This window comes from Diplotaxodon limnothrissa, linkage group LG18 (genome assembly GCF_057381915.1).
Source record: "Diplotaxodon limnothrissa isolate DT_005_m linkage group LG18, D_limnothrissa_male_GT1.1, whole genome shotgun sequence".
NCBI classification, from domain to species: Eukaryota; Metazoa; Chordata; class Actinopteri; order Cichliformes; family Cichlidae; genus Diplotaxodon; species Diplotaxodon limnothrissa.
The window spans coordinates 26,030,055-26,051,547 of record NC_140613.1 but is presented as its reverse complement, the minus strand read 5'-3'; the positions used below and the strand labels follow the sequence as shown (position 1 = coordinate 26,051,547).

Sequence of the window (21,493 nt, the reverse complement as noted above, 5' to 3'; positions counted from 1 at the left end):
AGTAATTTCACTTTAAACTGTCCTCAGGGAGCACAAATTTGAACTCATTACTGCACAATCTCCTGGCAACTCATCACAGCATATCTGTCCTTGAGTAAGCATTTTAATTTAATATTGTTTCATTAAATTACACCAATAAAGCTTTCGTGCTTTACTGGCATCATATTTTTGGGGCCCTTTACAGAATGTTCCTCTTATTAAGTATATAATGAGAACAGTCCATCTGATCTAACGGGCTCACTCATTTTTGTTCAGCTTCATTTAATTCAGCATTATGTATTAGTGTCGCACCTTTTGTAGATGCACAGTGTACAATAACATTTCTCACATAGACAGCGTGCTCATTTTCCTGCAGCCTTTAGATTTATCTAAAGGTGATGTCTTGTTTTTCTTGCCTTTAAAAAACAAAAATCTTAAGAAGACCAGCACATCATTACACAGCTACACTCAAGATCAAGCTCTAAAAAGGCCTGTTTACAACTATTACATAAACTAATATTTCCCAGTGCATCGACCAAAACAACTGAGATAATCTTGGATTTACCAAAAATATCAGTACGAATCCTAAAAGCACTCTAAATTCTATATGAATATAAAGATATCTTTCAAATATAAAGATAGTGAGTCAAGCAGTGACGTAAGGCTGTTATAAAGTAGGTCTGTTTAAATATTGTCTCTGTGCTTCAATATAAGACTTATTCTCTTTAATCCCTGTTTTCTAAATGAATCATCAGGTCATTAACCATTGATGAACGCCTCCCCGTATTTAGTTCTCGAAGTCTCGCCCTCTCTGGGATGTTTACTTTTTTAAGCCAGACATGTTAATAACCTGTTAGCAGTTAACTTTATCAACTTTTTCTACAGCTTTTTCACTCTTTTGTTGTCCCTGTACCACTTTTAAAATGTGTTGCTGGCATCCTTTCTCATCATTTCAACATTTGTCACTTCTCATCATTTGTATGCTTTCCTTTATACTAAAACTGCATTTTAATGATCGGAAAATCACAGCATTGCATTTTTAATTATATTTTACTCAGCTTACCACCTTTTATGTGGTATAATTATCACCTCTTCTTCCTCTAATATCTGTGAACACGCTGGTTGATTACAGTGTCTGAGTCAAACTCGTGGAGCAAATGGGTGTTTTTTTGTGTTTAATTAAGCAGTGAAACCTGGCAACAGCAGATTATTGTGCACTAGGCAAGTTCGCCAGTCTTTGCCTAGAAATGAGAACGATTTTATCTACAACACCAACTCCAAAAATGGTAAATAAAAGCCGATTGCATGTGTGTGTTAATCTCATGAACTCATATTTTATTCACAAGAGGACACTAAAAAAATGTGTTTAAACGTTTAAATGTCTAAACTGAGATTTTTCACTATGTTAGAAAAAATAATTGAATTTGATGTGCCAATAAAAGTTAGGATGGAGACAACAAAAAAGGAAAAGCAACATTTTGCAACTAATTAGGTTAGAAAAAAGAAAACTACAACAAAGAAGATCCTGGACTGTTGAACAGCTAGAATCCTATAACAAACAAGAATGGGACAAAATTCCTCTCCCAAAAGTCAAACAGCTGGTCTCCTTAGTTCCCAGTTGTTTACGGGCTAGTTAAAAGAAAAGGGGATGCTACACCGTGGTAAACTTGACCCTGTCCTAACTTTTTTGAGAAAATGTTTAATATTTTTCTTAAAATTTTATATTTTCTCTTTTTAAACGTTTAATATGTTTTCTATGTTCAACTGAAAATAAAATAAAGGTTTGTAAGATTCCCATCACTGTTTTTATTTACATTTTACTGATCATCTCAATGTTTTTTGAAATTGGGTTTGTCTGAAATCAGACTGTGAGACTCAAATTCTCCATCAAACAACCTGCTGTGAATGAAAAAAAAAAGGATTGTGTTCATTTAGATTAATAAACTACTTTCACTGAAAGTAAAGTACTCGAACTTCAGACAAAAGATCTGAACCCAACACAACATGGTGTGAAGTGAATAATGCAGTGTGGCAGCAATGTCAGACACACAGAAAATGACTCCTGAGAAACCTCAGTGGGGGAGACCTGTAGGCCAGGCTTCTCTCGCCTTGCCACAGCAAGGTCAGTGTGGATGGGCTACAAACATTGGCCATAGGCAGCACTGAGACAGCAGCCTTTATCATGGACAGACAAAAACAGACAAGGGGAGCTGCAGCTAACTTACCGATGGGGATGACCACTCCCAAAACAGCCACAGTGAGGTTCTCACCCAGGAGGAAATGCTCACTTCCAGCTGCAGGGAGAGATGAAGCAAGTGAGAGGTGTTAGAGCGACAGGAGGAAAAGATGGAGGAGCAAGAAAGGATAAAAGTGAGAAAGCGTGCACGAGGAAAAAAAAAGTGTGAGAAATAGAGTGAAAGATAAGCGGTGCAGTCAGGAAGGACGAGGTGGCGGAAAAAGAGGGGCAATAAAGACCACGAGGTGGGGAATGAGTGATCATGCGTGCACAGATGTGAGTGTGTTGCAAAGAGAAATGAGGGGAAAGAAGATGGAAAAAGTTCAAATTTTCCCTCAATGCAACCTTGACCTTCTACACTCCATCCATCTGGGCTCCATTAGACACCATTGTGACTCTATCGTTCATTTTCATGCAACATAGTTACTAATACGCTTATTAATGCACACTTTCATGGTTGCATATATTCCCTTAAAGAGACCCAATACACTACCGCCTACGCAGAGCTCAATTTATGGCGGGAACAATGACAGTTTCAAGGTGAGAAACAGCCATCCATTACTGCTCTTAAAGCCAGATGACTGGCTGCTGGGGCTTGTAGATACGTCACTTTAATGCCATCATTACAGCGAGGGTGAGATTGTTAGCTACATTATGAGCATGAATGAAACCATCAGATGTGGTATTTGGTAGGAGATGAGGCCGCTCAGGTGAAAGTGGCGCTTTGTCAGAGGACTGTGCCTGATTTTTTTCCAAATCATGCAGAGGACCCTCGGTGGACATGTGAGAGATGTTAATTACAAAGGTTTGGAGCACCTGACATATCCTCAATTCTGAATGTAAGACTAATGGTTTCTGTCACATATCATCATATATCTTTTTTTCTTCAGACTCAGAACTGATAAACACAATTTACAATTCACAGCCCACTTACAGTGTTGTGAGACGCTGCTGTCTCCTGCAGGTGTGGTGGAGAGAATCATAGTAGTGGCAGTGGAGTGGGAGCCCAACGCCTTCGATTCCTGCGAGGACATAGGCTTGAGTGTGCTGAGGGGTGTGAGAGGCTCAGGGGAGCCAGATGGAGCTGTGGTCAAGCGAGGGATTGCATCCGCCTGTGACACTCCTCCTGTTCCCTCTGTCGCTCCAGTGCCCGGAGTAAATTCAGTGGGGGGTGAAGATGTTGCTGTCATGTCATCTCTTGGCGCTGCTGCAGGCAAAGTCATAGCAGAGCGAAAGCTTTCAGCTCAAGAAATGAGTGTAAATGTCTTAAAGTGTTTGAAAAAGACAGGAAGGACCACAACAGTCATCACTTTATGATTAAAATCTTCATAGAATGATGCTGCAAGATCCCTTATAGAACATATTCAATCATTAAGCAAACTAAAAATCAACATTTACCTAACATAAATTCAACAAAAATACAATCAGCCAAATAGATACTGTGTTACTATTAACACAGTATATGTGACATATATCAATTTACATTAGGAGAATTCAAACATAAGGTCCGCAGGCCAGAATTGGCCCAGAAAAGACCACAATCGGGTCGAGTGGATGGCTTTGGAAAATGTTAAAGGGGCATAAATTTTGCACTTTTACCTTTATTTTCATACTTTTTACAGCATTTCCTACTAATAAAGACCTGCCATACACACTACACTAACATAACTACAGTATGTAACTAACTTTGTGTTAAACAGTTAACAGACAGAAAAGTTCCATTTTTTTTCAATATCCAATATAAGAAGAATGTACTATAAATTTACAAAATTCGGTGAATTAACAAGTAAAGTACAAGTAACTTGTACAAGTACAAGTAAAAGTAATTTTACAGATTTATTGCTTACATTTAAATATTTAGGTTATTTATTTATTTGCACTTTTTTCTAAAGCAGAACCTTAATATCGCTGTAGCTCATTAGGCTCACGATCCATAACAATTCACGGATGTTGGACGTAAAACTACAAATATGACCTTGAACTTTAAGTCTTCACCTTCACACTGTGTGTAAGTTTTGATGAAATTCTGACCAAAATGTGGCAAGAGCTGTGATTCTTGTGATTTGTGGAAGGAAGGACAGATAAACAACAGCAAAAGAGCATTGGTTTTATGCTTAACAGATTGTTTGGATGTGGGTGTACGATGTACAATAAGAAAAGCTGTTTTTGGTTTGTTTTATTTTAATTTGTTGTATTGTTGATGTTTTTTAAAATGTTAATAAAGATATAGGTGCATATAAAAATTTTCTGATAAAAACATACTGGTGCATTCCTCATGAGAAGCAGGATCCAATTATCTCCACAGTAAACACAGCATACAAAAAGCCCCCTTAGGTGTTATTGATCATTAAACACTCCATTACCACCCAGCCTCACCTGGCACACAGCCTCTCATCTCAGGCCCCAGGTCCTGTCCATCGGGGCAGGCGCAGGTGTATTTGGGGGAGTGTTCAGTGATCTGTGGAGCCTTAAGACACAAATACTCACAACCTCCATTGGCTACGCTGCCCAGATTACAGCTGTCTGGGCCTGGAGACAGTAAGAGAAAGAAAGACGGAGACAGGGAGAATTACACGGCTGTGGTTATATAAATAAGATTAACATTAATGCAATGTGAGGAGATAACACAGCCGGGAAGGCACAGTGGTCGTACTTTATTGTTCCCCACTGTGGGCACTGCTGAATTCCCTTTAAACAAAGTTAATTACTTTATGTAAACAAAGGCTCCAGAAACATGCAAAGAATAAAATCTGGTAACATACAGAAATGTGACCAGTTGTGCTACTCTGTCAGGTACATGTCCACTGTGTTCATCCCAGAGTCTCATTTCTTAACAAAAACAATGACAAAGGTGTACGAAGATCAAACTGGAAAAAATGGTGATGAAATTCAGTGAAAGATAAAATATAAATGGGCACAGACAATGCACTGGGAAGTAAGAGAGAATGACAGAGACAGATATGGAAAGTGACATGCAAGGAAAAAACACACACATATCACATTCATGATTAAGTGCTCTGTTCAGTTCAGTTTGGATCTGGATTGTCCCATTAGAGGAAACTGAGTTGAAGGCAGAGTTTGAACACAGCGTGAATGTACGGCTGCTTTACTCGCTCTACTACAATCACAGGGCTCACTATTACTTATACATGCGCCTAGGATGATATGGACATGCAGAAGAGGTGAAACTCAGCTCACATAATCAAAGGCAGGGGATGAAACTGTTGTTGGAAATGCCTAAGGACACATGCAAGTGCCTCAATCACACAAACACACACACCTTGTGGCTGTCGAAGCTGGTGGAAGACCACAATGTCATGGGGGTCATTAAGGTTTTCAGCAAGGGCATGGATGTCTTCCCCGGTCAGCCTGTTGGCCATGAAGACTGCTGCTTTGTCTCTGTCTGTCCAGTAAATACGATCCTAAGACACAGGAGAAAAACATGACAGGTCAGAACTAGTTTGTTAGAGTCTTGTAAAGTTTGACTCATATATTTAAAAGCTGTCTTATATTGTAAAAAGTATTGTTGAATTTTATTTTATCCTCAGAGTGAAGAACGCAGTTTGTTATTTTAACAGTGGTATCTGATTGGTGAACCGTGTCATCAGATCCCTGAAGTCAGAGTGTTGTATCAGAAATAAACTGCAGAATCTGCGCTGCAGTTAAATCACCGTCCTGCAACAACTACATGCAGCAACAATTCTGTTTAAAATCTGTGAGGTTTTCCTTGGACTCTGAATGTAAACAGTTAAAGTGATTTCTGTTTGATGTTCATTGGATAGAGATGGAACGGATTTCCAACAGACACCAACAGATTTGGGACTTCTACCAATTTACAAATAGACTGAATGTAATCAGTGGTGTTTCTAGAGTCTGTTGGAGCCGAAGGCAACAATTCAAAAGGGGCCCCTTTAAGCTACGTCAACAAGTCGACTGTTGCTGTCACGGTTTTGACAGTCAGCATGCTAACATCACAGCTAGCAGAGCTGGACACACCAGGCAACTAATGTTAAACATGAACGTAAACAAAAGAAACAATGTGACACTAGTGGAAATTCAGTGACCAAAGTGTTTCTCTTCCACAGTTCAGGTTAGACTAACAGCGTTAATTATTTAACATTATGTTTAATTGTTTAGGCTTTTCTCTCTTCCACTTGATTTTCAGTGTGTAGCTTTCGTTGTCGTCATTAGGTTTATGCAAACAGAGTCAGATGTCTCCTACTGTTGCAGACTTTTCACGTTGCAATTGGCTCCAGACCTGGTCCCTGTCTTCGAAGCAAGCATTTCGTTTAGTAATAGTTTTGGTTGTACAGTTGTTCCCAACCACTGTTTTCCTTAGTGTGACTATATCATGAAAAGGGGTCTGAAAAGAAAAAGTGACCAAGAAAAAGGACACAAGCTGCCCTTAGCTTGTCACTCTGGACGGCTAAATGCTGTCAGTACTTGTCTGATGATACCAGTCCAACTTATTTCAGAAGAAGAAATAAAGAGAAAATTAGGGAAAGGGAAATATGCACTTGGAAGTATTTGTTGACAGACATCGTCTAACCCATTAGCTTCTGCAGTAGAGCGAGCATGTTTAATTGGCTTTTAATGTGATCATTAAGATGATGGAGGAAATGCAAAGGAGTTTAATTGTAAATAGGAGGTTGCTATTCATGGAGCAGCAGTGCAACAATAAACAATGATGTCTTTTTATATAAGAAAATCAAATCAATTATTTGATTTTTAAAATGTTGCAACATTCTGGGATGTATTTTCAGCAGCACGAGGCTTTAAATAATTAAAACCCATTTAATATAGATCACAAAACAGCAGCACAGGCTGAAGTTTTAACCCTGCTGGTTTTTTATTAATAAACTTTTTGCTTTCTTTCCCTAGTTAACCTCATCAACAGTTTTAAAAAAAAGAGTCTTAGATAGGAAGTGACATGTTTTTTACAGTTGCCTTAGAAACCACAGGCTAATCCTCAGCGAGTGCCGAGACAACAGGCCTCGCTACACTCGAGTGTGTACGTGTGTGCTTGCGTTGAGTCAGTCACTGAGTCAGAAAGAGATGGTACTGTAATGTGATGTACAATACAACAAGACCCACTCAATAACACTGAACTGGTGTATGTCCAATTTGCTGAACAAGAAGGTCACCTTGTAGTCACAACAGGGCAGAGAGCAGAGACGTCCCGATCGATTATGTGTTACAGCAGAGGGAATTTATCATCATTTCTCTGAGCGCTCTCTACAGCGCTGGCACAGGCCGGACTTACAGCACAGAATGCAGTAGAAAATCCTCAAAGTTATGCTACACTTATTAAATGGTAAACTGTGCGAACATGTAGAGGAATTTAACATTTTTAAAAATATTATAAAAATATTTATTACATAGAAGTGGCAGAATGTAGTCATAATCCAATTTAGTAAATGACTGAACTTTACAAGCTTCATTATACTTTTATACTGAACTTATTTTACATTTAGGACAACTTCAGGCACATTTTAAAAATAACACCTCTATTTGCTCTCTAGGTCACAAATATAATTATATTATATACACCAAAGCGGATAGTTTCAAAGATCCACGCCTGTAAGTTTGGTCTGCTTCTGAAGGAAACCTCTGCCTGTGGTCTCCCCTAGGGAGGCTGATTTTAAAGGATGTTCCTGTAACAGGAGTTTGCAAGCAAAAGCACGTTTGCACACTGGCACGGATGTGTAGGACTGCTTGGCACCAGTCCAGACTGAAGGTTTCTAAAGGCCCTGACATAACATGCACAGAGGGAAACTGGCTGACAACCAAAAGCTCAAGTGTGTGTCTGTATGTGTGTGTTGCTTTTGACTGCTCCCTTCTCTTAGCTGTTTCTGTTTAGTATGCTCAACCAATCAGTCCCATGAGGGAAAAACAAACAGAACACACACAAGGACACCCACCGACTGAGCATGAAATAAATTGAATTCAACAGTCATTACGTTTGGGCTCCCTGTGCCTCTGCAGGCCCCCATTGAGGCTAATGAGAGAGATGTAGATATGATGAGATGTGGGAGGCTGAGTGATATCATGGACAACTGCCCAAAATCCCTGAAAATCTATGCTGAGTTCTACAAAATGAGGCAATGGAATAAAAGGAGTAAACACAAACCTCAAAAACAGCCAGGGCGTAAGGGTGCCCCAGTCTCTCCACGGACGACATATGCGTCCTGCGGTGAGCTCCGTTCAGGTCCACGCTGGCTATGAGGTGTAGTTTGGAATCCACCCAGTACAGACGGCGGTTGGCCACATCTGCGGAGTGCAAACATGCACACAGACAAACACACAAACATGTAGATAGGAATTTCCCGAGCTGAGTGGAAATTGATTGTCCTTGCGGTAAGCACTCTCGCACTCTGACCAGCAAATCCCTTTAGGTGATATCGATTACTTTAGAAATGTCAGATTCTCACCATTACACAACAGCAAGTTTTACTGTGTTGATCTATAACACCTGAAACATTTTCAATATCATTCCGAAGCGGCCATGATAACTTTGTAAAACTACTTCTTTCCATTATCGTTAAACATTAACTTGTGCTATTTCAATTACTTTTGACCTTTTATCAAAAATGAGCTGATTGAATGCATCGGCTCCTTTCAGGTCTGCGCTTCAGGCACATTCACAACAGCTGTTGAGGAAAAAGAGTAAAATATAGCACTGTGCACGATATAATGAAGAACAGCTGTTCTCCCCTCACCCAGTGTGATGCCGTTGGGCCACTCAATGTTATCAGCCACCAGCACCTGTCGGTCCACTCCATTCATACCAGCCTTCTCTATTTTGGCTCGCGTGCCCCAGTCTGACCAGTACATAAAGCTGGAACAAAGACACCAAAGTCATTGTGTTATTATCCAGTTAGGGTTTTAGCAGTTATTAGTCCCACGGCATTGTTCTGCTAAGTGGTTCGGCAGTAAGCCATCACTGTCACTGTCCACTACTTTAATTTAGCTCTCCTCTTTTGCTTTTTTTTTACTTTGCTGTTTCAGTTCTACCCAGCATAAGTAGGCTCCTTTACTAACCGAATAATAAGAATAGTAATAATAATAACAATATGAGAGCTGCACCAAAATATTTGTCCTGGAAAGATGAAAAAAAAGCTGCCTAAAGTTGCATAAGCAATATGCAGCCTAAAACAATCAGATATACATAAGACTGCAAAACTAGGGCACACAAATGTCTTTTTCCCCCACTACAGGCTATGCAAAAGCAAAGGTAATGCCATCCAAGATTTGTGGAAGTGATTTTTTGGAAGAGAAGGGCAGAGAAAGGGAGACATTTCTACAACAAAGAGTGCTGTAGGGAATTCTTGTAAAAGATCTCTGACAAGTGCACATTTCGGAGCTGTCCTTTCAGCACCACAAAACTACAATACAAGTCAAAAGACCACCAATATTAGTGTTACGTCTCGTACAAATATTTCACTATCTCCCATCTGCTCTAATACCAGCTTACAGTGTAAGTGTAATTGTAAACGTACATGTAACAGCATATTAGGATTGGAGCAGCTACAGCATGGGCCTCTGACACAGAGGACAAGTTTGACAAGTTGACAGCATTACTGTTTGCAGCCTTTGTCCTCGCTGATGGAGTATGTGATTGCGGTTTGAAAATATGGTTATTAGATCCCTCACCTTGGTATGCAGGACAAACAGGACCATTTTGTCATGACTAGAAGCTGAGCAGTGGTTGTAATCGCTTACACCATTAACGTCTGTGAGCACTCTGCTTTCATTTGGATTGCCATGGCTGTGATTTACATTGAGCCAAATCCCAACATTGTTAACCACCAAATTTAAAAACTGTTATCTGGTATGACTTCAGCACACTTTGAATGGTTATTTGGCGATATGAGCGAGCAATCAAAGCAGTGAAGACACAGTAATTTACATTCACTTCTATGTAAATGTTTATTACTGGCATTAAGACAATTTTGTCCAAACTGTTATTCAGTGTAAAGCATTTCTGTGGTGTGTGTGTGCCTGCCTCACCAAAGCACCTTTGTGTGTCTATTTATGTTTACTTTGTGGCTGATTTTTTTTTTTTAATCTGCATTTGTATAACCAAAACACAAAAGCTGCAGAATCACAGCCTGGCACCATTTCATAAAGCTCCTCAGGCTGTCAAAAACTATCAGGATGTTAAATGGGTCAGAGTCTCGATACTCTGGATTCTCATATACAACAAGTGTTCTCATACTGAATATTTATCATTAGACGTGGACCCAGAAGAAATTGCTAAACATATCTCTGTTTAAGGTTAACGCCACCATCATGTTTAAAATTATGAAAGAGGACAAAAAGTATAGTATAGAACTAGATGGGAGGGCATCCTATGTGAACTCAGTTCGACCTTATTATGTGCTGATATGCTAAGTGTTATGTAAATTCACAGCATGAAGCTCAGCAATTAGCATACTTTTTTAAAATGCATAAACCGTGATAATTATGGATCTTGTCTTTCAGTTTCTTTAATACTTGGTACTAACAGTGCAGATGTCTGGTGTTGTATGCATACATCTCCACTTCCTTACCCATGGTGCGGATCCAGTGCTATGGCTCGGGGTTCGCTCAGGTCAGTGCTGATGAGGACACGTCTTTTGGTGCCGTCCACCGAGGCCACGGAGATGGATTTGTCCCCTGAGTCGGTCCAGTACAGGTTGTGTTGGAGCCAGTCCACAGCCAGTCCTACAGGGGTCTGCAGAGATGATTCTACCAGTGGCACCTGCTGGGAGGGGTCACTGGCCTCGTGGATGAAGGCACTGCGGGTGGAGCAGGAGGCGGGAATGCGGAAGGAGAGAATGAGGGAGAGTTTTGAGGGGATGAGAATATGTAAGGGATAATCTACATCAAGCCAGCCATTATTACAAAATCGATGTACAGAAAGATTGTGAGGCAGAGCCTGGTTGGCTGCCTGCAGGGCACTATTTTGTGATAATGAGGATGTATACACAATCCGTCTTATCATGTGGCGCCCTACCAGAAGATTTATTACTATAAAATATTGATTTTTAGTGACTGCACTCAGAGCCAAAGAATTTTACCTGCTTGTTTAAAAAATAATTTAGTACTGATTAAACTCCAACTGAAGAAGAAAAACTCCAATCACAAGAGTAAATCTAGCATTAGCAATCAATCAATCAATCAATAAGTGAATGACACAGTTATATAGCTGGCATGTTCTTCTTTGTTATGCAAGTTAAGTCTTTTGGCACATTCATTTGACAAAATATAAGCGGACATAAAGTGATAATAACACAAACGGGACACACCCCAACAGATAATATATGACGAAGAGCAATTCTCCATTCTTCCTCTGAAGTGAAGAGACTGCAGAACAAAGAATGGGGCTGATATGGGAGCTACAGCCTTGGGCAGTGTTCAGGTTCATCCTGGGGTTAGCATCCTTCTTAGATGGACCACTTATCAGAATAGACAAGGCCTCACTCAGGGTTTGCCCTGCTCACTAATGATTTGACCCCCAGCAGAGGTGTGAGGCGAGGGCAAGGGAGCTGTGCTCCCAAACAGGAATTTCAATTTTAGTTTCCCCAGAGATTTTTTTCCTCTTAACATCAATTTTATAAAGAGAACACAGTGCTCCAATTAGAAGACACTCTGGGGAGAAAACGTAGTTGGGATAACAAAAGGAAGGGTGAAATTCATCTAAAATAATAGCAGGTCTGAGCCATCGGCTAAGCTGATTGAACCCAAAAAACATCAAAAGCATAAAGGAGAAGATCTAACTACATCACATACAGGGAAATTTCATCAGTGTGCATCGGTGCAAGATTTATGAAATCGTGTTTCAAAATATAATTAAAGCACAGTTCTTTTAAAAATCAGACATTTGAAAACCACAGGTGGATTGCAAATAGATGAAAGTAAAACATCTTTGAGTGGTTCATATTTAGAAATATTGATGATTTTTAGCAGAAAAAAAACAAGTCAAAATCCTTCCAGAAGCAAGCGAGGCATTCTGAAGAAGCTGTTTTTAGGCAGTCAGTTCAAAGCTTGATTACCTTTCATTTCAAAGGTTGTGCAGACATATAAATTGCATGTAAAGAATTCCCAGTCAAATCTGACAAAAACCTTATAAAGACTTTGCCACAAAACTTTGTCAAAAAGTTCTTCTCCCCCGAAAATGTTCCTTGCATCACTGGCTTTGTTCAGCGTCGTGTCTCTTTCTTATAATGCCTCTGGTACGTCTTCATATTTCAAATATATTTGTCTAGTCGCTGACAATGCAGGCGTTTTGATTAAATGAGGCATAGTGAAAAATGTAAAAATTGCTTAGAAGATAAATAAACATTTGTCCAAGCTGTGAGGAATCTATTGTTTATGCTGCAGTTTGTCAGCAGTGTTATGTAAATCCTAAATACAATTGTTTTCACAAATTATTTAAAGATTTAGAAACTCAAAAACTATTTTTTTACCTGTAGATTTTCCGGTGAAATCGATCACACCAGAAAACACGGTTGTTTGCCACATCCAGGTCCAGAGCCACAGCGTTCTTCTGTGTGGATACCACCTGACTGTAGTCCCTCTTCACTAAGTCAATGCGTCGGATCTCATGTCGGTTGGTGAACAGTAGGTAAGGGCTTTTACCTGCACGCGAAGAAACGAACATTTCAGGGTGTGTTTTTGTGCAAGCAGGCACAAACAACACAGGCCCGGAGTCAGGGTCAGAATATGGATCAGCAAAATAAAGCAAAAAAAAGCAAAAAAAAGTTCAACTTCTCAATAGGAGGCAATTTCTAAAATGGGCTTATGAGGATGAATACATTGTAGGTGTGAGGAATACATTAGAGTTGGGATTTGCTTGAGTAATGCTCAAGCGAATCAGCTTTGATTCGCTTGAGTAATGCTCAAGCGAATCAGCTTTGACAGTTTAGGCGAGAAGAGGGGCCAAAGCGGGTATATCTTATTAGAAAACTGCTCTCGTCCTGGTGCTCCACAGATCATCTATGCACACATCAACATTAATATGCTTCAGATTAGACAGCAAGTGCACTGCTTTAAATCAACTTAACCTTTATCCAGTGGGAAAAGTATATCGTCTGGACTGGAAGAAGCAGTGGCTGTGCTCTTGTGTCAATAATTTAACCCACAAAGGGGAAAGATGTGAAGAAGAAGAAGAAGACAACAATAAAACAACAATAAGCTGGACAGTGTGTTCAGCACAGCATCAAAATGCACTTGGACTTGAGAACTGCTGACCCAGATGGGAAATGCTGCATGTCAGGGAATGATTTAGACATTGCTCTACAGTAATAACAATCCGGCTTCACCGCAGTGTTAAAAGCACTGGAACATAATGTGATGCTGGAGAGACTAAAGTCAATACTCTAAATATAATCTTTTTTCACAAAGATAAACAGCATCAAGTTTGCACGATACTACTCAATATTCTCTTCTAACAAGAGTGAAGGCACAATAATTGTTCATTAAAAACAGCTGAATAGTTGGTGTATTGATCAGTGTGTTGTACATCATTAAGTTGTACGCTCCTTATTATCTTCGCCTTGCAAATATAAATATATATCAGAGTTACCTTTGCATCTGGCTGCACCTCTTTAAACAGCAAGCTGACGGCTTTTGCACCGGCAATGCAACAAAACAGACATAGGCAAACATACACTAATTTGAATAAGATATATTCTTACCCTTTTCCAGGCTTGCAAATATAGAAAAATAACAATCTGCCACTCAGTGAATTTTACTCATATGCAACAGAATAATGATAGGCTTCACTTCCAAATACCTTGCCATGTACACCTGCATTTTATATAAATATTAATTACATGCACAGCTGAGAGATGCAGATCTTATCTGGAATGCATCTCAAAGCATTTAACGTAATCACTAGTTATTACATTTTCTATTCCCAGGGTTATTTGATTTCATCAGCACAGAAAGTGTGACTGCTACTAACAAGACAAAAAATGTCTACAGAGATGTCAGCAGTTGGTCAGGCTTCAAGCTGGATGTTAATTTCATCAAGGTTGCTCAGAATGGGCCTTTGAGGTTTGGCTATTCGTGTAAGCACAACTAGTAAGCACAACAAAAGCAATGAGTCCATTAGGTAAATGCAAAATGTTTGTAATTTAATATATATGTTTGAGTGGTTGGAGGGTGCAATATTTAATGCTCACATCTTAGTGTACCCTGCTACCATGCTAATCAGGACCAAACACAAATCACAGCTGAGCCTGATTAGTCGAATCTTTAGTCAGAAAGCAAATTCCTAGAACAAGATGTGCTGGTGAAAATGTGTGACCTCATGGCTCGCATCACACATTTCATGTTAACCTGGATATGGTGCTATAGAAAGCTCCAGATCATTTACAATTCACCTGTCCTCTGGAATGTATTAATGTAGCCCGCTATGTGGATAACTCTTGCAGGACGCTATGAAATAATTTTGTTATTCAAGGAGATAAAAGATTTCTTGCTTTCATCTGAAGTACACACTGTGATTGGTAAATTTGTTATTAGCTATTATCATGCACTGGTTTTCGCACTTCCTCTGAGAGTGTCCTTGTTTATTTTCACACCTATTTTTCGAGCTGTCTGTTTTGGATAAGGTCACCCAGGATGCACTTAAATCAGAACCATATATAAACAGAGGTCTTAAACTATTTCCTCATAATTCTGGCCAGGAAAAGTCGAGTGGGTAAAAAAGACTAACAAAACGCGCCTGTAGGGACGGTTTTATCTGCCTGGCTATAACTAAAGCCCACCTTTTGTCTAGTAACATCTATACTGAGCCAATCTCTTTGTGACACTGCATGGTAATAGGATGGCAGCTGCAGGCAATTATCTCTTGGGGCAGATATGAAATTCTCTCATTAATGGCTCGCTTGCCTCAGTTTCCCTTTTGACAGTCTGTGTTGTAGCCTCATTGTAGTATCGCAGTCCCGCACGTCTTCTCTTTTTGCCCTTTCCTCCGTCTTCCAGCCTAAACTCTGAATCATGACAGTGACGTTTAGGACCAAGCGTTCTCAAAAAAATAGCGATTACAATGACAGCATTTCCAACCCCTCTAAAGGGGAAAATTCTCCCCTGCTGGGTTCATGGGCTGTCACAGCCAGACGTCATTTTCATTGCCTCAAAACCAAGTGACTCAACTGCTGCATTTGCTGCAATTTGGCTTCTGACACACAGCCAGAAACACTTCTCTCATGGCAATGATAAACTGATAGCTAACGCACTGGGCAGCCATGCAGAGAAAAGTACACAAGCGTTAACAGAGGCAAGTGGGCAGACACGACACACACGCAAACACACACATGCAAATGCTGAGCTTTGATATTAGCTTAGCTTAATTGAGGAAAACTAAATAGCAGCATTTGACAGCCACAGGGACAGAACCAACACATTTCATTTGACTGGCTCTTTCCTGCCAATTAAATAATAAAACTCTGCAGGGAAATGAAGTGTAAACATAAAATGGCCTCTGCATGCAATCCTCTTGCTAACAGCTTTGAGCCATAGTTGGAGGTCAAAAGACATCAGCTGACTTTGTTCTCCACTAGTCAAACAACTGTTATCAACAAGCTGAGCGGGAGGCTGGATTAAATTGGTGTAATTAGCCTCCACCGTGACTCAGCCAGGTACCCCTGAAGAGTTGCTATACCTAATTATAAGTGTTCAGCATCACTAAACATCAGTCTGTCACTCGTGAAGCGGTCTAATGGGACAGGACCCAGAGGACAAATTCGGTCTGAGAAAAACAGAGCGGTTGCCTTGGTGATGTGATTTTTGTTTTATGTGTACTGTTATGTCAAGTGCACAAACACCTGCAGAGAAATAATAAGAATATAACAGTTAAAAGATGTTTCCTGGTTATGACAAGAGGAGGGGTTAACAATGTAGTACAGAAGAGAGTGCGGTGCAGTGTTGACGCATTTCAGTATCTGAGAAAATGTGCTGTTTACCTGAGGCACAGGTTCAAATAGACAGGGTTAACTTAATTCCTCTTTTCTTACTGTAACTCACCTTCTGCTTTGCAGGTCTTAGTGACCGGGTCCATCTCGTATCCTTCGTAGCACTCGCATTTAAAATCCCCTTTGTAGTTTATGCAGATCTGGCTACAGGCATCCGGGTTCTCACACTCATCGATATCTATAGGGATGAGAGGATTATCAATCAGCTGAGAGACAAAAACAGTCAGACAGTGACAGCAAATCACTAATAATCCCTTGTGAGCTGTGACAGATGAGAGTGGAAACTAAATTCAGGAAATGTAAATATAGAAATTCTTTTCAATGACATGACTACAACAGGGAGGTAAAAATGTACATTTTATGGCTGGAATTTTTGCAGTTTTAGGGAAGAAAGGAGTCAACAGGGAGGCAGGGTGGATCCCTGCTGACGTCTTTTGACCTGATTCTTCTCTGGGTGTGATGGCGAGCTGCTAAAATGATAGGAAGGGTGTGAAGGACATACTATAAGCATGTGTGACAGGAGTAAGACTGCACAACCTCCCCTGTGGGAGCGATGGGCAGGGAACAGAGATGGACAGCATGAGAGCTGCAAGCTGCCCAAAGCGGTACACTACACAAATGCACAAACAGATTTATACTGGCTTGGTCAGCAGCCAGCCTGCCACTCTGTTTCTGAAAAACACTTTATATTTCTCTATTTACCTCCACAAGTCTTTTTGTCTAGCAGCCGGTAGCCGGTAGGGCACCGACACTCAAAGCCAATTGGTCGGTCCACGCAGACATGGGAGCACCCGCCATTATTGATCATACACTCATTCAGTCCTAGAAGACAAAGAAAAGGAGACAGGTGTCAAAAGCAGCCGTTCATTTAAGAGGAAGGTCAGGCAGTAGGTCATAGTTTCTCATCTCATTTAGGAAAGGACTTTTCCTGCTCAACTATTACCCTGTAGCATAATGACTTGTCATGTTTTTAAAAGATAAATAAGTATGTGTGGCACACGGGTGGCAGTAATCTCTATGATATCTCAGCTTCTGTACTCGACTCTTTTCCATCTTTTTTGAATTCTTATCAGATGTTCTCAAAAGCAGAAGAGGAATCAAAGCGACACGCAGGCATCACACACGGCAGGCTTATAAAGCTTGAGAATCAGGTCCATCTGCAGGGATGTGAAATATGTGTGAAGAGGGGATTAAAGCTGTGAACTGGGATTTTAAGACGTCCCACAAGGGTCTATCACAGGAGGGAGGGAGCACATCTAAATTAAACAGGTGCGCTGCCTGCATCGGCAGGATCCTAAAAATGACAGAAGCTGAAAAATAAAATGTGAAAACACAACAAACAACACGCTCTCTTTTAAAACTAGGTCAAAGCAGCTGGCACAGACAAGGTGGGCACACAGTAAATTAGACAGAAGTAGTTAGACGTAATTGTGAAGCATAAAATATTTTAACCTCATAGCAAGAAGAAAGCAAACATCACTGACTGACACTTCAGGTTCAGGTACTTAACCTCGTCTAGAAATTTATTGAATAAATCTGCAGGTAGCAGTTTTGTATCATTTGACTGCTGAACATACATTAATTATTTATATAGCTCTTTTATTCATGCTAGATTTGATAAAAATCTGTTAACTGAGCGCATCTTAAATGGAAGCTTAACTCAGTAAAAGCTAAGATAAAAGAAAAACATTTAAACAGTGCAGAGTTTTTCAGAATAAAGTGAGGCTCCACAATCTACAAAGGAAAACTACAATCTTAAATCTGCCAACAGTTTGTTGCCCAGTCTACACATTTCACTCCAGCCAGGTAGCTTTATGTCATGAGTCAGTGAAAGAAGAGCCACAGCAAACTCCCCACATAGACAATCACTGGTTTCAAAATGAAGCCGTAGTGCTTTCCTTTGAGTGAGCCAGTGTGATTAGCGTGTATGTTATTGTGCAAAAAAACGTAATGTAATGTTTTGTGTTCAGTTTTATAATGACACACTCAGTGTTGAGCCTCCCTAGCAGTGCAGAGGAATCTACCTGGCTGCAAGCATTTTCCATCCCCTAAAAACGACCCTGAAAGAACTCCTACAGGGACAGTTCCTGCAGCACACACACAACACACACAAAGGCCTGAGCTGCCCTAAAACAGCCCTCGAGTTCCTGGAATATTGCCTAGTCTTATAATCCAGTATGTGGGCTTTGCAAAGAATTTCATTGTGAGAGGGCACTTGCAGTGTTAAATTGCATACTTTTCTATTGCTAATGTATTTCATATGTGAGTGAATGTTTTCATGCAAACTTCATGGTGTTTTTTGTTTGGTTTTTTAATGTGCTGTGAATGAATACAGTTTTGGCCTGGGTCTTGTGTGTGTTTTGAGATTTTGTTCTGGACTCTTTTCATTCCTTTGGATTTAAGAAATATTCACAATCAAGCTCTGTATTGGTTAGTCTCGAGTTTAGTATTCTCTAGTGTCTCTGAGGGTTTTTTTTTAATTTCTGGTTCTTGTTTGATTATGTTAGTTCGCTTTCGTGTCCAATACATCCAAGTCTCATCTCTGTGTTGTCATCAGCGTCTCGTATGGAAGTCAGTCTTTTCTCTGTGTTTCATTACCCTTTTTGTCTCCCCAGTCGTGTCACGGTGTCTGGTCTCTCCATGCTTGTCTGCTTTCACTGTCATAGGAAGTTCATTTGTCTTCAGTCCTGTTTCCTGTGTTTCAACATGTGTCACCGTGTCGTTTTAGCTCCCGTTCCTGTGTCCACGCGCCTTAATGTGGGTCTCAATGTAGGTGTGTTAGGTCCTGTTTAATCTTGACAGTCATGGTCGCGTGTGTGTATGTGTGTATGTTCAGTTTTGCTTTCCATGTTTCATTACTTAAGATTCTGTTCAACTGTGCTCTCAGGTGTGTCCACTCTGCTCTCTACTCCTATATAAATACTGTCTGCATCACCCTCTTGGTATATGCGTCTGTCAGTCTGTTGACTTGTTCATAATCTTCATAATCTGTTCAGCAGCTAGCCATGATTGCCATCTCTCTGGTATTTGTTTTTGGACAGATAGTGTAGGTCGTGTTTGGTTTGGTTTTTAGATACATTGTGGCTGAAAACAGCTGTATGCAGCAGCCAAAAATCGTATGTGAGCAGTGAGAATGAACCAAAACACGGAAGCTACAGGAAAACATCAAAATAAAGAGCTAAAACACTTTGAAATGCTCTTTAGTGCTGAGTGGAGCAGGGCGATATGACCAAAAATATTTATCACGATATACATTTGAAAATTTGCGATAACGATATAACTGACAATATAATTGACACTAGACAAAAAACGTTACGACTCCACAACTTTATTAGTGCAAAACAAACCATCAACGTATTTTCACTTAAACAAGCAGCTGTTTTTTATGTGCATTAAAGTTATATAAAAATTTAACAGTGCAAATGCAAATTATTTGCTGACAGTTTAACCAAAAGGCGTTTCCAGTGGAAATTGGCCGACATATCCTCAGCATAACCATGTATAATATCCACAAAACTTAAAAAGAGGATATACACACACAATACAGTAATATTATGTTGAGGCACAGCACGTATCACCCCGCGAGGCTCCTGCCTACAATAGCCGTAATGCTCCGACAATCCATCAAGCGGTGCGGGTTCGTAGCTTAGCAAAGTCGTACTGAAACATTTGACAGATTTTCAAGCGCCGTGTACGACATAAAATCGTTTCGAGGTCAGTAAACACCAGAATTCATACGTAAGGCACACGGGATTATAAGGGGCACTGTCGATTTTCAGAAAAATCAAAGGATTGATTTTAAGTGTGCAGTATTTCCAAAAAACACGGTAATAACGACGGCCTGCTAGCATACTCTACCAAAAATAGGGCTTTGTTGTGTATCTGACGGACGAAAGCTAAACCAGTTCCACACCACTGAAGTTGCAGCATTTTTACACACCAGTTCTGGTTCATCGTTTCATTCAACGATCCGCTTTCGCCCTTCTCATTCTCTGTCGCTGCCATGCTTTTTCCACCATGTGCGTATGAAAACAAAGGCACTGCGCATGCGCGTTTTACCCATATTCTATCGCGATATTTCATTTTCTTATCGTTGCCCAACATTATACCGGTATTACCATGAATGGTATGATATGGCCCAGCCCTAGTGCTGAGTTGCTTGAAAAATTTATCACTGCAAGCATCACCCTGACTTGCAATAAAATATCTGAAAGTGATGTCTGGGAGCTGTAGTGATTATCTATACAACACAGGGGTATCAAGTTGTGTAAGACCTTTGTACACTGTCAAGTCGAAATTTTTCTGTTGTAATAAAAGTCAGAAATGGTTATCTATTCAAAGACTGACTGAAGGTAAACTTTGTGGAGAAATGCTCTCTTTGTGTGACTGCCAGCAGACTTTAAGAACTGCAACCGGCTGCATTCAATTCCCCTCTCTAACTCAGCTGGATGGGTGACAGCAATCTGCCACTCACAGTGGCAACTACTCTCATTCTGTCACTTCTGAATTGCCAGCAGACAGAGGAAAAGACCAAATGAAGCTGCATTTGAGGTCTCACCCATTCCTGTTTCTTTGAGAGGGGCAGGGTGGGTAACAAAGAAGAGAGAGGCCCTGTCAGCTTTTCTCTGACCATCTCAGGCAGAATTTAGAGGTCACTTTTTCCAGAAGACAAACATGACGTCTTTCCTTTCCCCCACCTTGTTTCTCTTCTCACTCGCTCTCCCTGGTAGCTCAGTTTGTACTCCCTATTTTCAGCCATTCCTCTAAGAGAATGTGATGGAGCAGTGTTAGGAGATGAATGTGTGCTGAGTAATGGGTCAGTAATGTGGTAATATGTCATTATTTCTAATGAGTTGGGGAAGATGCGGAATAGATTTGATTGAGCGTGGAAATGTATTGTCTTTATTCTCCCCGAAGTAAGGCTGATCCGGCAAATGCAATCGCTCTGAACATCGATTAATAACGTGTGTTTGAGTGCAGCGGGGTGTATCTCTATTTGTTTTCTGTCTGTGCCAGTTGGCCTACATGTTGGGAGTAAATGGTCGAGAGCGCGGAGTGATGAAGTAGGTATGTGTGGACATGCTTTTAATGAGCTGACAACAAGACCTCAGTTGAAGGAGAGAGGGAGAAAGGTGGAGGTAGATAAGGAAGAGGAGAGAGAAAAGTGAGGACACAACTCTCTGGAATATTTGCTTCACTCGTGTAATTTCCGTCTGTGGCAAAGGTCAGTCTGTTCGGTCAGCTGTCACTCTTCAGTCTAAAGTTTAAGTTTCTCGGAGGAAATATAATTTCATGAGAGTAAATCTGCCTTTAA

General features: G+C 40.3%; 1 protein-coding gene across 1 annotated transcript in view; it reads right to left on the bottom strand.

Annotated features, from left to right (window-relative positions):
- The window catches only part of LOC146613792 (low-density lipoprotein receptor-related protein 8-like), an 83,088-nt gene that overhangs the window by 611 nt on the left and 60,984 nt on the right, over positions 1-21,493 (bottom strand). The window contains exons 8-17 of the mRNA XM_085378889.1: positions 16,882-17,001; positions 16,232-16,357; positions 12,667-12,838; positions 10,768-10,995; positions 8,935-9,053; positions 8,346-8,485; positions 5,496-5,637; positions 4,592-4,744; positions 3,150-3,422; positions 2,205-2,273 (exon numbers count right to left, since the gene is read on the bottom strand). Coding sequence (XP_085235015.1) covers positions 2,205-2,273; positions 3,150-3,422; positions 4,592-4,744; positions 5,496-5,637; positions 8,346-8,485; positions 8,935-9,053; positions 10,768-10,995; positions 12,667-12,838; positions 16,232-16,357; positions 16,882-17,001 — 1,542 coding nt within the window. The remainder of the gene's footprint in view (positions 1-2,204; positions 2,274-3,149; positions 3,423-4,591; positions 4,745-5,495; positions 5,638-8,345; positions 8,486-8,934; positions 9,054-10,767; positions 10,996-12,666; positions 12,839-16,231; positions 16,358-16,881; positions 17,002-21,493) is intronic.